The following is a 15,868-nucleotide window of genomic DNA, read 5'->3' on the forward strand; positions in this document are numbered from 1 at the left end:
TTATTAGTAGCAGAATGCCCGATATGGTTAAAACTGCTATTACGATCATATTGCGATTCAATTTCTATTCGATTTTGACATTATTACCTTAGGAGAATCGGGCCCCTATAGCCATTGCAGACTTTTACTGGAACTTGTTTTTCTATGTATTGAGTCCATGCAATGAGTGTTTTATTGAATCAGCAGGGCAGAATGCCGGGTAATTTCTGGAAGAAGTTAAAGCGTCCTTCACCCACTGTAATGTAACCCAATTATTGACTGACAGTAATTGCTGCTCAACCCACCTCGGTGGATTAAACCTTAGTTCGTATGAAGAAGAGACGATTCATTCTGTGTAAAGGGTTGAAGTACAATTTACCTAGGGCCCGATTCTCCTAATTTAATAATGTCAGAATAGAATAGAAATTGAATCGCAATATGATCGCAATAGCAGTTTTAACCATATCGGGCATTCTGCTACTAATATAAGACCAATCGTATTCCAACGACATTCAATTGGTTTGCGATTGGTCTGCTATTTTGGTGATTTTGGTCTATACGATAGTTTGCTCTACAATCATATAGCAATCGTAAATCATTTGCAGACAAAATGATTCATTATTGAATGACAGAAAAAGATAAAAACGTTAATTTCAAAGAAAAAATAGCGGAATGCCACATACGCTTCAATCGTAATCGAGTCGTGATTGGATCGCGGTCAAATGTGAATCGTATGTCGCTTAAGTAAAATTAGGAGAATCAGGCCCCTGATCTCTTACTTATAATGGATGTTTGTTAAGTTGACGCTTACGTCAAACTACAAAATGAGTAGGAATCCTACGGTCAAACATCTTTATTATACAATTTTGCAATAGTAGTAGGTACACCTAAGCAAAAACGCTATAAGGCTTTGGTATTCATTCCGCTTTTTCAAAAATCATTCAAAGTAGGCTGAAAATCAGCACTTTTTGAACGTCAAATCTACAAAAGACAAACCCAAAACGCCCGCCCTTCACCACTTCCTATGTGTTTTTGCTGGGAAGAAGAAGTGGTGGAACAAACTCCCCAGCAACACAATTCTGTCTGTATGGTTTGAAGAACCGTATACAAAAAAAAAAAAAAAAAAATATCACTCAAAATTATACACATAAACTTGTATAAAAAAAGCAAGTACCTAAACATGTTAGCTAGTACACACCTTACCCATACCTATTACTCAAGTAGCTAGAAACAAAAAAAAAATCTTTTCTATGTCCACACCCTAATCACGTGCCACGTTATCTCTAGAAGAGTCGTGAATATGAATTTATTCTGATTGCTCTCGTGTGTGACAGTCTAGAACATGCGACCTATTATGTACCTATTTTAAATAAATTGGGACTTTTGGAGTTGTGAATTAATCCTGCATTTGCTTATATAGGTTAAATGATGTTATTGCCTTTTATTTAGTGGAGACCACGCCTCGGCAAACGTAGTGTAGGACGTCCTCAGGCACGGTGGAGTGATGACTTGCGCAAGACGGCTGGCAGGAGCTGGATGCGAGAAGCCGAAAATAGATCTCAGTGGCGAGCACTTGGAGAGGCCTATGTCCAGCAGTGGACTGCGATAGGCTGATGATGATGATGAATTGCCTTTTATTGACCAACCTATAGGGTCAGTTGGCAAAATAAGTAGGTAGTCGGGTACCTAATTCCATACTCCATTTTGATAGGCACTTAAATAACTGTGAACAATCTCTGTCTCTCTAATTTTTAAAATCAATGTAAAAACAATAAAAAACAATTAGTTACTTAATCACTTGAAACTTCATTTATGCAGTAGTTTACATGTTAAATATGTATGTGTGTAAAATGCTTGATCAAGATTGTTTTCCTTTAGTTCAGTGCCTACTCAAATATATAGATAGCTTTTAGAATAGGTAAAGTACTCCTCTGTCAGAATAAAAAAAAACAACACACAAAAACATAAATAACACCAAATACTTTAATCATAATTATAAAAAAAACATCAATATTTAGTTGAAAGTTGGGAGATCACAGTGTTTTTTCCTAACGTGGAACCGTAAAGAAGTATTGTATTTAGTTGCAAAAGGGCACACTTCACATTTAAACCGCTTCTCTGTAGAATGCTTGTATTTATGCTGCACAAGGTTAGCGGGCAATATCGTTGCATATTCGCATTGGTCACACATGTACCGTTTCTTACCGGTTTCATGAGCTTCCTCATGGTACTTAAGTATGTACTTATTCATTGTTTGGAACGGGCACTGCGTACATTGGAGTTTGACTCCCTGATCCGCATGCTTTCTCTTATGTTTTTCCATAGCACCTTCGTAGAACGTTTTGTATTTACAACCGGTGTAGTCACAATGTATGGTCTCAGCGTTCTTATGCCTTAACATGTGTTGCGTTAAACTAACTCTAACGTTTGTTTTAAATTCACAGTATTTACACTGCATTTCTGTATCTGTATGGAGAGCTTTTATGTGTTTCTGTAATTCGTTACCGGGTAAAATTTGTCCACATATTTGACACTGAGTTTCTTCAACGTTATGATGATTGGCTTCATAATGTAACTTTAACTGATCCCATGCCATAAATATTTCAGGACATTTTGTGCACTGGAAATGATTCTTTATATCCGGGTCTTCATTTTTAATATCTACAGCTGCTCTTTCTTCCTTTGAGTCATCAGTTTGACCGTGAACAACATTTATATGTTTACATAAATCAAATTCGTCCTTAAATGTCTCGTTACATTGGTCACACTTTTGCAACTGACCACTGTAATGATTAACACTAGGGTGTTTAACAAATATGTGACGTCGATAACTCTCTTTAGCTTTAAAAACTTTTTTACAGTATATACATGTGTAGGATACTTTTAAATGCACTTTCATTAAATGCGGTTTCAGCTGCCGTTTGTCGTGGAAACCTTCGTTACATATGTTGCAGAAGACTATTTTAGGGGAGGCAATCTTGTGGGTACACCGAAGATGTTTTGCTAGACCGCCCTGTGATGCGAAGATCAGTCCGCAGATATTGCACTCTTTTATCTCCTTCATGTGAGAATGGTTGAGATATAGCTCCCGGGTATCAAATTGCTTGTTGCATACTTCACAATGTGACCCCTTGTCGTGTTTCCTTCGCACGTGTCTCTTCAAACTCTCAATCTTGTCGTACGACAAGTTGCAAATCCGACATTTCAATCTAAAGTCTTCTCTCAGCGCGTTATGCTTTCTCCTCATGTGCAGTTTCAAGTAGTTGATCGAAGAAAAGACTAGAGGGCATTCCTTACACGTGATTTCACCAGTTTCCTCATTCTTACAACTCCGGAAATATTCAGCTTCCTCCTGGACATTTTCTTCCGAAACATGGTGTTTGCGCTGCACATGTCGGGCATAAGTTTCCCTTTTAGTAAACATTTTGGGACAAAACGGGCAATTATACCACTGACTGATCTCAGGTTTCTTCTCATGAGAATGTTTACGCTGTATATGGACGATCAAACTCCTGTACTTATCATAAGTCAATCCGCAGTCATCGCAAACATGTTTGAAGGAATCCTGGAAAGCTCCATGTTTTCTTCTCATATGCATTCTTAACCGGGTCATGCCTTTGAAGACTAGAGCACAAATGTCACAGGTTCTTTCTTCCCGGTCATCAGGCAAGGAGTCCGGTCCATGTTTTCTCTTTATATGAGCGACTAAACTGTTCTTCATTTCGTAGGACATTCCGCAGTAATCGCAGATATGTTTGAAGTATTTCCTGAATGACTTGTGTTTTCTTTTCTGATGCATGCGGAGTGTTTTCTGGGATTGAAAGACTAGATGGCAGACTTTGCACACGTGAGTAGGGGCGAGTTGTGTGGGCAGGTTAGATTTGTAGGGGTAAATTCCTGAGCTGTCTAAGAGCGAGTTTTGGCTGATGACGCTCTCGAATGTGAGCAGAACTGCCTCGTGGTTGTTTGGTTCTATCTTAACGGTTGGCTCTTGACTTTCCTCGCTGTGGGGGCCTTCTACCAGGCCGGTGTCACCAAACTGGAATTTAAAAACATTCAAGTAAAAATTTAAACCAAGATTCCATAGAAGATGAAGCTAAGCGAAGAATATGGGCTGCGGGACTGTTCGAAAGATTTACCGCAACGTCCGCAACCATGGATCACTAAGCTATAGGGTCAAAAGGGGTAGGGTAAAGCACATAATGGGTTTTCAGAGAGTGCCTAATACTCAACTTACGGTAGGAATCATTGAGCGATTTCCCACCACGCAAAATAGTAAATAGGTATTGACTAAAATTATTTTAGTGTTAGATAGCCCGTATATGGATTAACGGTTATAAACAATTTTTAACCCTGTGTGCGGAGTCGTTCTTGAAACCTAGCAAATACATAATTTTGATATGTACTGCGTTACACTCAGAGCAAAAATATTACTTTTAATACAACAAGTTATAATATAATTTCACATAACGGTAGGTATAACGGGTTTCCACTAGACATGGGCAAAATGTGTCATTGAAAAGAAAAGATAGATATGCATCTTTCAATCACTGGGATATGAATCACTCTTTCATATCTTTATATCAGTAGTTCAGTATAACTCAGTAGCTCGTTTAAACTCGCAACTCGTGTGCGGCTCACTCATTCAAATAGATCATTCAGATATAGTGATAGGTTGGTTGTTGTTTGCATCTTTCTGATATATTGAGCGGTTGCGATTGAACAACTTTTTTCTAATTAAAAAAAATACTATTCTTATGACTGTAGGTACAACCTACTTCTTTTATGTTAATTATAATAGTTCAATGAATAGTCAATCGCAATCTAGTATTGAGTATAAGCATTAGTTTAGTAAGTATTAGAAAATAAAAATAGAAATAGCCTTCTGATTTCCTTTCATACTTTACACAGGCTTAGGACTGTCTACCTACGAAATTATTTACGTGAAAATTAAATTTTAGTTCAAAATGTGTATTTCGAGTCAAAACATGTTTGTTCGGTAGGCGGTAAGTTTTCAATACATTTGACAAGATTATAATACCGAAATATTCACTAAGGACAAACAATTATAAGCCTTATGCGTGAGCAATAGAGTTAACAACTTATTATTGGGTGTCAACTTATTGTGGTCAAAGTAACGACATTCGTAATCGTATGGGTGCGAGCGAGACGGCTCGCTTGACGTTCAACCAATGGCGCGCGACGAAGCTATCCGACGCCACAGATTAGTTAGTACCCGACGCGATGACCGACGAGTGAGTGAGGTGTAAAGAAAGATATACTGAACTACTGACACATTCGGATATGTAAAGATATGAAGAGTGATTGATTCAAATGGAATGATTCATATCATTTGTATCTATCACTCCTGAGTTACCCATCTCTAGTTTCCACGCCTAGTGGCTAACTAGTCAGCATGTCGGAGAATTCGAGAATCAGTCACAACTGATTCACTACGCATTCAAATGATTACAACTAAAGAGTTTACTCAAATTGGTAGGTATTTGTTAGATGTAAAAAGTCTGACAACCAGTCTCACCAAGGGGTAATGAGTTGGGGCTGCGGGATTGTTCGAAAGAGTTACCGCGGCCCTGGTACATAAAAGGCCTACGACGGAACACGACGGTTTTTAGTCAGTAAGAGTCTGACACTCCCACACCGCTGCTAACCCACAGCGGGAGGGATCATTTGATGATTTTTGACGTCGTTAAAAAAAAAAGGTAATGAGTTGCCCGCGTGACCTGGTTGATATCAGATACTCAGTCAACCCATGTAAATACTGATGTTCAGCTACATTCGGTTATATTGAAAGTCAACACCGACATAGTTCGGAAAATGTTAGGCAGATGGATGTTGCCAGCATTCTGGACTGCTGATCTATATTTTAAACATGTATAACTATTAACATGTATTGCAGTGGGAACTGCTATTACGTGAAATACTAGGTATTTTCCACAAAACTTGGAAGATAAATTAACACTTAAAGACCAGTATTTTTAAGGCTAAAGTAAAAATACAAGAGTTCAATACTTACATCATTAAAATCCAACTCCACTTCAATATCTTCTACTTTAATTTTAACTTCAGGATCCAACAAACTCATAGGTTCAATTTTACATCCCATTTTATCATCGATATCCTTAAACGGATCTTCTTGCAACCGCTTCTTTTTTTTCTTTTTCTTCTTAATTTCATAAGACATTGGCTCTTCAGGCAGAAATGAGGTAGGATCTTTTCTTGATTCTTCATTCTCTATTTTAACCTTAACCTCTTTTTTATCATCGTTTTCATATTTTATTTTAACGTCTAGAGCTGCCATTGTTGCTTATATTTAGTTAACCTGGAATAGAAAATAAAAATTGTTGTTTACTTACATTAAAAACGTAATCTAGACACACGACAGTGTGTCCGCCAAGTTCGAGCAAAAAAAGCGACACACCGGCCGTGGGTTATATTACACGAACCATTATATTACACGAACCATTTCGGGCCAAATTCGACCCCCCTGTAACTCAAAATCTATTTTATTTACGCATATCAAATTTCTAGTATCTGTTGTGACCCCCTCACTTATCTAAAATACAAAATTTCATTAATATACCTATTGTAGGTCTTGAGATATTGACGTCAGAAAATCGCTATTTTTACTATACACTCACTGACTGACTGACTGACTGACTCACTCATCAAAAACCTAGACCACTTCCAATGGTCGTATTGACTTGAAATTTGGCATGGAGGTAGGTCTTTATGTCAAGGTAAAGGGAAAAATCTGAAAATGGCCAAGTGTGAGTCGGTTTCAAAATAATAAAGGTGTTTTGTACCCGGTGTAAATTTATACCCCTAAGGAACTAAAACGAACTAAATTTATCTATATATATATAATATATCTTCGAATGGTCGTACCGATCTGAAATTCGTTACAAAGGTTTGTATTTAGTCAAAGTAAAGTAAAAATCTGAAAACGGCCAAGTGTGAATCACTTTCGAAAATAACGAATGTGTAACTTTAATCCACGAACATAATATATGATAACATGTCATGTCAGTCAGTTGGTAAATCTAGTCCATTTAGTTAATCTAGTTCATTTCTTTGTAAGAAACATAGTGCATATTAAAAAATCTGAAAGATAGTATAAATGAGACATTTCTTTAAATAACTTCATCATAAGAAAAAAATAAAATAAACAACCTTACAAAAATAAATGAAATCCCACCCAAAACAAAAATGTGAAAGACTGCCAAGTTCGATAATATGGGAATGCTTCGCCTATAAAAGAAGTGAGATCTGAATAAGTACCAAGTTCCATACACATACCTCAGTTAAAAATAGTTACTTTTTAATGATGTTACTTGGCAAGTTTTAATAGAAAATTAAATACTTGATTCATTGCGTTTAGTAGGTTTATAACAAGGTGTGTGAAAACTTGCCAAGTAACATCATTAAAAAGTAACTATTTTTAACTGAGGTATGTGTATGGAACTTGGTACTTATTCAGATCTCACTTCTTGTATAGGCGAAGCATTCCCATATTATCGAACTTGGCAGTCTTTCACATTTTTGTTTTGGGTGGGATTGAATATACCTTAATAGTAGTTCATAGACTTTTGGTATACTAGGGCCAAACTCTACCTTCACTGTTTTATGAGTGGGGTGGAAACAATATTAATAACGAAGTTTATTGGCTATTTAAAAAGTTCTCTGCCTCTGCTTCGCTTTGGTGAAATCTAAATCTAGGCTCTCAAAGTACAGTTGCATGAAATTAGCTAGGCAAAGAGTAAAAAGATGTATTCCAAAACATGGTTTTTGAACTATTTCTTAAAAAGAGTGCAGAAAACGTTATTTTAATGCAGGAAAGAACTACAAATGTACAAGTGTGACCTTTATTGAATAAGAAGGTAACATAACATGCGGCAATCTTTTTTTGGCATGTTTATTCCGTTTAGATAAAACTGGTTTTACTATTCAACCGTGAAAAGACATCACATTCAGAGGCTATCAGGGTTTTCAGTCTATTTTTATTAAGCCGTATTACATCTTTACTAATGCAATTAATGTTTTATTGTTTTAAAGTCCCAAAAATATATTGAAAATACGTAGACTGTATGAGTGATTATTTAAATCATAGCCGAATTAGTTTTTAAGAAAGTTCACAGGTCAGGAACAAGAGAAGGTATAATTATTTGTTTTTTGTTGCATTATTTACATTATATAGAAACCTACATTATTTTTTATTTTAGGACAGTGATGTACCCAATGATTAACTGCTGTGTATGTCACATATAAAGTATAAAAATGTGAAAAAAGAATTATGTTATGCGTGTATCTGCGCTCGATACAACAGGTTAATACTAAAATTCGATTTATTATGAGTGATTATTAAATATGATTGATGCTCAATGTTGCGTTAATCTGGTACATAATTCATAGTAAACTAGAAGCAATAAATGGGCCTTTTAATGATGAAGTTAATTGATAACTACCTCAGGTTGGTAATTCTTCCCCACCGAGGGGGTCCCCACGTTGTCGTCGTGGTGGGGCTTGTGTGCCTCAATGATCCTGAAGCTCTGCCGGTAGAGATACTCATGCCGGAAAGGTTCAGGGGAGAGGCCAGACAAAGAGGGACCCAGGGAGGGGCCGCTCCTGACCAGTCGACGCTTGTGGACATGGCAAGGATGCGGCCATACCCGCGGAGGTGCAGGCGCACTAAAGCGGTGCTCGTTTGCTCTTCGGACAACGAAGAGCAAACCTTTCGGCGGGTTTGCTGAGCCAGGATGGCTGGACAGCAGACGGAGGCATGCCTAATGCCGCCGCCGAGGGCTTGGCTTAATCGCCCGGCCCAGAGGAAGGACACCTCTTAGATAAAAAACCACCCAATCCCAAGTTTTGGGAGCGCGGCGAGGGGATGAATGGCCGTGGGGGACACGGTCGTTAGCGCTCCCCCCTGTTGGGGCCAGCCGCCCCCAACAGTATGTAGGCTTGCCCCGGTATGAGGCCACTGCCGGGGTCGACGTTTAGTGCTCTCATAATCGTGGGAACTGTATGGATACCTTATCAAAAAATAATAAAAACAAAGATGATGAAAGGGAGTGGGACGAGGACTCGGACTCCGAGTCCGCGTCCAGCGATGGAACGGCGGGAGACCTTAGGGTCCCCCAAAGTAAGAAGGACCACCGAGCCGATGCCTTCCTAAAGAGGAAGAAGGACGACTTGGGGTCTTCCTCCTGCGGCCGCGGGGCCCCGGCCAAAAAGGCCGACCGGAGGCCGGAGAAGGGGAGGGTCGCTGAGGCGCCCAAAGACAAGGAAGGAGCAGCTCAACAGAGCTCCTCAGAGGAGGACTCGGCGGCCGTCGGCTCTGACCAGGAGCGGAGGGCCAATTTCGCCAAGACGGTAGCGGCCGCGTTCAAGGGCGTGTCCCAAAAGCGTCTCGGGACCAGCAAGCGGAAGGCGATTGACTCGGCCTCCGCCACAATCATTGCGGCAGCCGAAGCAAGCTTCGGCCAGGCTCCAAAGAGCGATCTGGCCAAGCTGCAAGAAGAAGTGGCTCGTCTCACGTCCGCCCTGAACTCGCTCCTGGAGGAGAACAGGAGTCTCCGGGCGGACCTTAGAAAGATGAGAGAGCAGGAGGCCGAACGCAGCGGGACCACTTCACAGCGGCCGCAGTCCTCCCCGGTGGAGAGCCAGGTCCTAGCCCTGGTTCGGCAGGAGATGGCGGCCTTCCAGGCCCGCTTCTCCGTCCTGGAGGGCAGGGTCCTACGGCCTCCCCTCGCGGCGCCGAAGCCCCCAGCGGCCCAAAGGGCCTCTTATGCGGCTGCGGTTGCAGCGGCACTCCCACCCAGAAGGGGACCGCCGAGCAAGCCCCCTGTCGCGGCGCCGAACGGACCGACCAGGAGGGCGCCCGCTCAGCCAAAGCCCAAGACCGCAAGGGCGGTCCAGGCGCAGAGGCCCCCGGTGCCAACGTCAGCACCGGCTCCGTCATCGGCACCAGTGGCGAAACGCCCTCCAAAGCCGACACCGTCTGCGGCCCCTACCTCTTCTGCCACTGAGTCTGAGTGGCAGGTGGTGGGGGAAAAGAAAAAGAGGCGGAGGGCGGCCAAAGCGGCCAAAAAGAAGGCCCAGAAACAGCGGCGCAGGGAGCGAGCCGCCGCGGCGAAACTCCGCGCCCCCAAAACCGCGGCTGTAGTAGTCACACTACAGCCGGACGCGGTCAAAAGGGGCGTGTCGTACCGCGACGTGCTCGCCCAAGCAAAGGAGGCGGTGAACCTGCAGGAGCTGGGTATCGCCTCCGGCCTCCGGCTCAGGGTGACCGCAACGGGCGCCCGTATGCTGGAGGTCCCAGGAGCGGCCAGTGGGCCCGCCGCAGACGCTCTAGCCGAGAGGCTTAGGGCGTCCATAAGTGCGGACGATGCCCGAGTCTCCAGGCCCCACAAGTGTGCGGATCTGCGCATCATGGGCCTGGACGACTCAGTTACTGCGGAGGAGGTGGTGGCCGCCGTCGCTAGGACGGGTGGGTGCTCTGCCGACGAAGTGAAGGCGGGCACCATACGTCCCGACTTCAGGGGCACGTGCACCATCACGGTGAGCTGCCCCGTGACGGCGGCCAAGCGCATCGTAGACGGCCGAAGATTGCTGGTTGGCTGGGTGTCGGCGCAGGTCAAGCTGCTTGACCCCCGACCGCTGAGGTGCTTCCGATGCCACGTCGGGCATCATGTGGGTGTTCGTTGCACCTCGGAGGTCGACCGCAGCGCCCTCTGCTTCCGCTGCGGTCAGCCCGGACACAAGGCCGTGGCTTGTAGCGCCACGCCGCACTGCACTGCGTGCGCGGCGGCTGGCAAGCCGGCCGAACACCGGGCGGGGAGCAAGTCCTGTGCCCCACCCGCCAAGACCAAGAGTAAGGGCAAGGGCCGGCCGTCCGTCGCCGCCACCACCGCCACCTCCGCAGTGGCCACAACCGCAGCTCCTGCGGCCGCCGCCGCCTCCAACGCTGCCGCCGCTGTCAACGCCGTCGCCACTGCTGCTGTCGCGGCGCCCGTGTCTGCGTCTCAAGAGGAGGAAGACGTGATGGAGTGCTAGTCTGGCTCCATTGCGCTTCCTCCAGGCGAACATCAACCACTGCGCCCGTGCCCAGGATCTGCTGCTCCAAAGCATGGCGCAGTGGTCGATCAACATCGCCGTGGTCGCTGAGCCGTACTTTGTCCTTCCCAGGGATGACTGGGTCAAGGACCTTAGCGGCTCAGTGACCATCATATCGTCGGCCGCCGCTGGTACTCCTTCCCTCGAAGGGGTGAAGAGTGGAAGGGGTTGCGTCGCAGCACGGTTCGGGGAGATAGTCGTCGTGGGGGTGTACTTCTCCCCGAGCCGAACTCTCGCCGAGTTCCACAACTCCCTCCTGGAGTTGTCCGTCGTCGTCGGAAGTTATTCCCTCCCCGTGATAGTGTTAGGGGACTTCAACGCCAAGAACTTGGCCTGGGGTTCCCGACGCACAGATGCACGGGGTAGGATGGTGGAGGACTGGGCGCTGGAAGCAGGCCTGGTCGTCCTCAATCGGGGTTCTGTCCCCACGTGTGTACGGATGCGGGGCGAGTCAGTGGTGGATATCTCGTTCGCCAGCCCCGCTCTGCTACCGCGTGTCTTTGACTGGCGCGTGGAGGAGGGGGTGGAGACCTACTCCGATCACCGGTACATCCGGTTTGACGTCTCCGCCCAGAACCCTAGCGCGCCGGTCCTGCAGACCCCGAGTGGTCCACGTTGGGCGCTGAGGCACCTTGACCGGGAGCTTCTCCTGGAAGCCTCAGTCGTGCAGGCCTGGGTGTCATCACCGGACAGGCCCGCCGACATCAACGACGAGGCGGAGTGGTTCCGGGAGACCATGTCCGAGATTTGTGACGTGGCCATGCCCCGAGTCCCGCCAGGACGCGCCCGACGCCAGGTGTACTGGTGGTCTCGCGAGATCGCCGCCCTTCGAGAGGCGTGCGTCGCTGCGAGGCACCTGTACACCAGACACCGCAGGCTGCGCATCCGCCCTCCGGATGCAGAGGCCAGGGAAGCAGAGTTGTACGAGGGTTACAGAGCTGCGAAGACCGCCCTCCAATTGGCCATCGTCCAGGCCAAGGAGGTGGCCAATGCGGAGCTGCTGGGGTCTCTGGACAGGGACCCGTGGGGGCGCCCGTACAAAATGGTGCGGGGCAAGCTCCGCCCATGGGCCCCCCCGCTGACCCAGAGCCTTCGGCCTCAGCTGGTGGAGGAGGTGGTGAGCGCTCTGTTCCCTTCGCGCGGGGAACACTCTCCCCCGCCCATGTCTCTGCAACCCGCGGTGTCAAGTACGGACCACACTTCCGACGACGACGATGTCCCCGAGGTGACTGGGGTGGACCTGAGAGTGGCGGTGGCTAGGCTGAAAGCCAAAAACACCGCCCCAGGGCCTGATGGCCTGCCTGGCAAGGCCTGGGTCCTGGCCCTTGAGGCTCTCGGGCCTCGACTTAGGGGGCTTCTCAGCGCATGTTTGGAGAGGGGCCAGTTCCCACTTCGTTGGAAGACAGGGAAACTGGTCCTCATACGGAAGCCGGGGCGCCCTGCGGACTCTCCGTCCGCATACCGGCCTATCGTGTTGCTCGACGAGGTGGGCAAGCTCTTTGAGCGAGTTGTCGCACACCGCCTCGTCGCGCACCTTGGGGGGATAGGGCCGGACCTTGCGGACCACCAGTTCGGTTTCCGCAAGGGGCGCTCAACGGTGGACGCCATCATGCGCGTGAGAGCTCTCACGACGGGGGATGCTGTGTCCCGGGGGGGGGGTCGTCTTGGCGGTGTCTCTTGACATCGCCAACGCCTTCAACACCCTTCCCTGGAGTTGCATCAGGGAGGCACTCCGGTATCACCGGGTGCCGACCTACCTTCGTCGCGTGGTCGAGGCCTATCTGTCGGATAGGTCCATCATTTACCCTGGTCACAACGGGGAATGGAACCGGCGAGAGATGTCGTGCGGTGTTCCGCAGGGGTCGGTACTGGGGCCGCTCTTGTGGAACATCGGCTACGACTGGGTGCTGCGCGCCGACCTCCCTAGCGGCGTCAGCGTGGTCTGCTACGCTGACGACACGCTGGTTCTGGCACAAGGGAGGTCGCACCAGGAGGCGGCCGACATAATGACGCGCGGGGTTGCGATAGTCATCGAGAGGATCCAGCTGCTGGGACTGGAGGTGGCCTTGCACAAATCCGAGGCCATGTGCTTTCATGGGCTTCGGAACGCGCCACCTTCAGGCTCCCAAGTCACGGTGGGGGGGGCTACCATCGGCGTCGAGAGGGCGATGAAGTACCTGGGACTCGTCCTCGACGGCCGGTGGAGCTTCGTCGAGCACTTCCGACGTTTGGGCCCCAAACTGGAGAAGGCAGGTGCTGCATTCAAGCGGCTCCTGCCCAACCTGGGAGGCCCAAACGCCCCCTGCCGTAAACTCTACGCGGGGGTCATGCGGTCCATGGCCCTTTACGGGGCCCCGGTATGGGCACGTTCGGCACGGCCGCGGGCTGTGCACTACCTGAACGTGCCCCAAAGGGTGATAGCCATTAGGCTAATCCGGGGGTACCGCACGATCTCCCGCGAAGCAGCTGGCCTACTCGCTGGACTGCCACCGTGGGATCTGGAGGCGAGGGTCTTCTTGCGCCTGTACGACTGGCGCGAGGAGGCTCAGCGCCGGGGAGAAACCCCGTTGCCGCGGCAAGTTGTCGCGCAGCGGGCGGAGCTCCGGCGCGATCTCATGGTGGCCTGGAGGGAGCGACTATCGCAACCCAGTGCAGGGCACGCCACCATCGTGGCGGTAAGTCCCCTCTTTGAGGAGTGGCTCGGGAGGAGTCACGGCGCCCTCACGTACCGCATGACGCAGGTCCTCACCGGACACGGTTGTTTCGGGAGGTACCTGCACCGCATCGGTCGTGAGGAGGCGCCCGGGTGTCACCATTGTGCGGACAGCCCCGAGGACACGGTGGACCACACAGTCCAGGTGTGCCCCGCATGGGAGGGGCACCGCCGGGTGCTCGTCGAGGCTTTGGGCGGCGGCGACCTCTCGCGTCCGGCCCTGGTTCAGGCCATGGTCCGGGGCGAGAGGGAATGGGATGCCGTCGCCTCCTTCTGCGAAGCGGTCATGCTCGAGAAGGAGGAGGCGGAACGCCAGAGAGTCCGCACCTCTCATCCCGGCCGCCGCGCTGGACCAGGTAGACACCATGGGCGCCGGGTGTCGCGAGATGACTCCCGGCCACCGTAGGCGTGGGTCTGTGGGCGGTGAGTTCGGGTGGCTCATCGTCCCTCTGTCTTCCTAGACGACAGACCCGTGTCGACGGCGCGCGTTGTTCCACGCGCTCCTCAAAGAGACGTCAGCAACCCCAGCGGGGCCCAGCAGGGCCAAGGCCTGCCGGGGCTGCGGGTTGTTCGAAAGAGATACCGCGGCCCTGGTACATAAAAGGCCTATGACGGAACACGACGATTTTAGTCAGTAAGAGTCTGACACTCCCTCACCGCTGCTAACCCACAGCGGGAGGGGTCATTTGATGATTTTACGTCGATAAAAAAAAAAAAAAAAAAAAAAAAGGTTGGTAATTCTTTTTAATTTTTGTATTGCAATCTATTTAGCGATATTCAGCAGTACTGTTTTCATGTGGTTTCACTTGCATTCTAAGGGTACACCCAGATAAAATATAGCCTAGGTATGTTACTTGGAAATAGTGTAGCTTTTCAACAGTGAAAGAATATTTAAACTGGATTAAGTAGTAGTTTCAGAGCCTCTAGGGTACAAAAAAAATATCCTCTCTATTATGACAGCATAGATAAGGTTGGTATTTGCAACTGTTGCTAGATTGTTCATTTAAAATTGAAAATTAAGGTAAAGATTGTTATTAGAAAAAGAAAAAAAAAACACACTGTGTTTTTGTTACAGGTCAAAATGTAACTTTTATACATTATTATCAATACTAAAATTTTAAAAAGCTTATGATCTAGTTATATATATGCAGAAAAAAATTGATCACTACAAAAATGGAAATTTAGAATAAGAACTGTTTTCACAAATGTTTCTTTTTAAATTAACTAAGATGAATAAATTCTTATCAACACTAATAAATACATTTAGATGAAATAATATTATAAACGTAAAGCTATAAATCATGTTCAAGGACGAACCAAAGATAAAATATATAAAGGAAATATAACTTTTAATCAAGTAACATATCAAAACAAAGTTCTTTCAAACAATGGAGCAAAATTAGTGTAAAAGATGCTATAACTAATTGCAGCGATGGATTCTAAAGGTTATTCATGTCGAATAACGGATGATATAGCGAAATACACGTCATTTAGTCATAAAACTCACCTAGTTATCTCTAACATAACTTTATCACCGAAAATTCACAACTTAAGTTATAGCAGCTGCCACTTCGCACACATTTCTTCTGTAAACCTAAAAATCTTATTCTACTATTCACTAGACATACCTAACCGACACCTTTGTGCTAAAAATCAATAATTTATATTATAATTCATTATGAAAAATGGCCAAAGTGGCCTTTTATGAGATTATTGACGTTTTTATTTTTGACATTTATTGTGTTGTCAACACAAAAATAATGATTAAATTATTGACACGGTCTTCTTTTTTAATAATATTTACATTAATTTTATAAATTAAAAATAAACTTATATATACAACTTAAAACTAATACATTGCATCAAAAAATTGCTCCTCATCGCTGTCACTGGGTAATGTACCCAGAAGGCTGGCAGCATTGCCACGTTGGATGGCAATGCTCAACCTCTGTGCGAAATAAAAGCCAGCCCTTGGGTCACGAGAAGTGTCAACAAGGCGCTTAGAAATTTCCTTCGCAAGCGCGTGAGCACTCGGACCCCACG

General features: G+C 46.6%; 1 protein-coding gene across 2 annotated transcripts; it reads right to left on the reverse strand.

Moving 5' to 3' along the window:
* Positions 1–1,940: 1,940 nt before the first annotated feature.
* On the reverse strand, positions 1,941–15,579 carry LOC124643015 (zinc finger protein 26-like). Of its 2 annotated transcripts, none has more exons than XM_047181853.1 (3): positions 15,454–15,579; positions 6,014–6,319; positions 1,941–4,018 (listed from the first exon to the last, which is right to left on the reverse strand). In XM_047181853.1, exons 2-3 carry the CDS (start codon positions 6,296–6,298, stop codon positions 1,994–1,996), a joined length of 2,310 nt encoding a protein of 769 aa, XP_047037809.1. In that variant the 5' UTR covers positions 6,299–6,319; positions 15,454–15,579; the 3' UTR covers positions 1,941–1,993. The 2 variants fall into 2 exon arrangements, with proteins under 2 accessions (XP_047037809.1, XP_047037808.1); XM_047181852.1 differs by having other exon boundaries at positions 15,333–15,564.
* Between the last annotated feature and the right edge of the window lie 289 nt (positions 15,580–15,868).

The sequence above is a fragment of the Helicoverpa zea genome, chromosome 26 (genome assembly GCF_022581195.2).
Source record: "Helicoverpa zea isolate HzStark_Cry1AcR chromosome 26, ilHelZeax1.1, whole genome shotgun sequence".
NCBI classification, from domain to species: domain Eukaryota; kingdom Metazoa; phylum Arthropoda; class Insecta; order Lepidoptera; family Noctuidae; genus Helicoverpa; species Helicoverpa zea.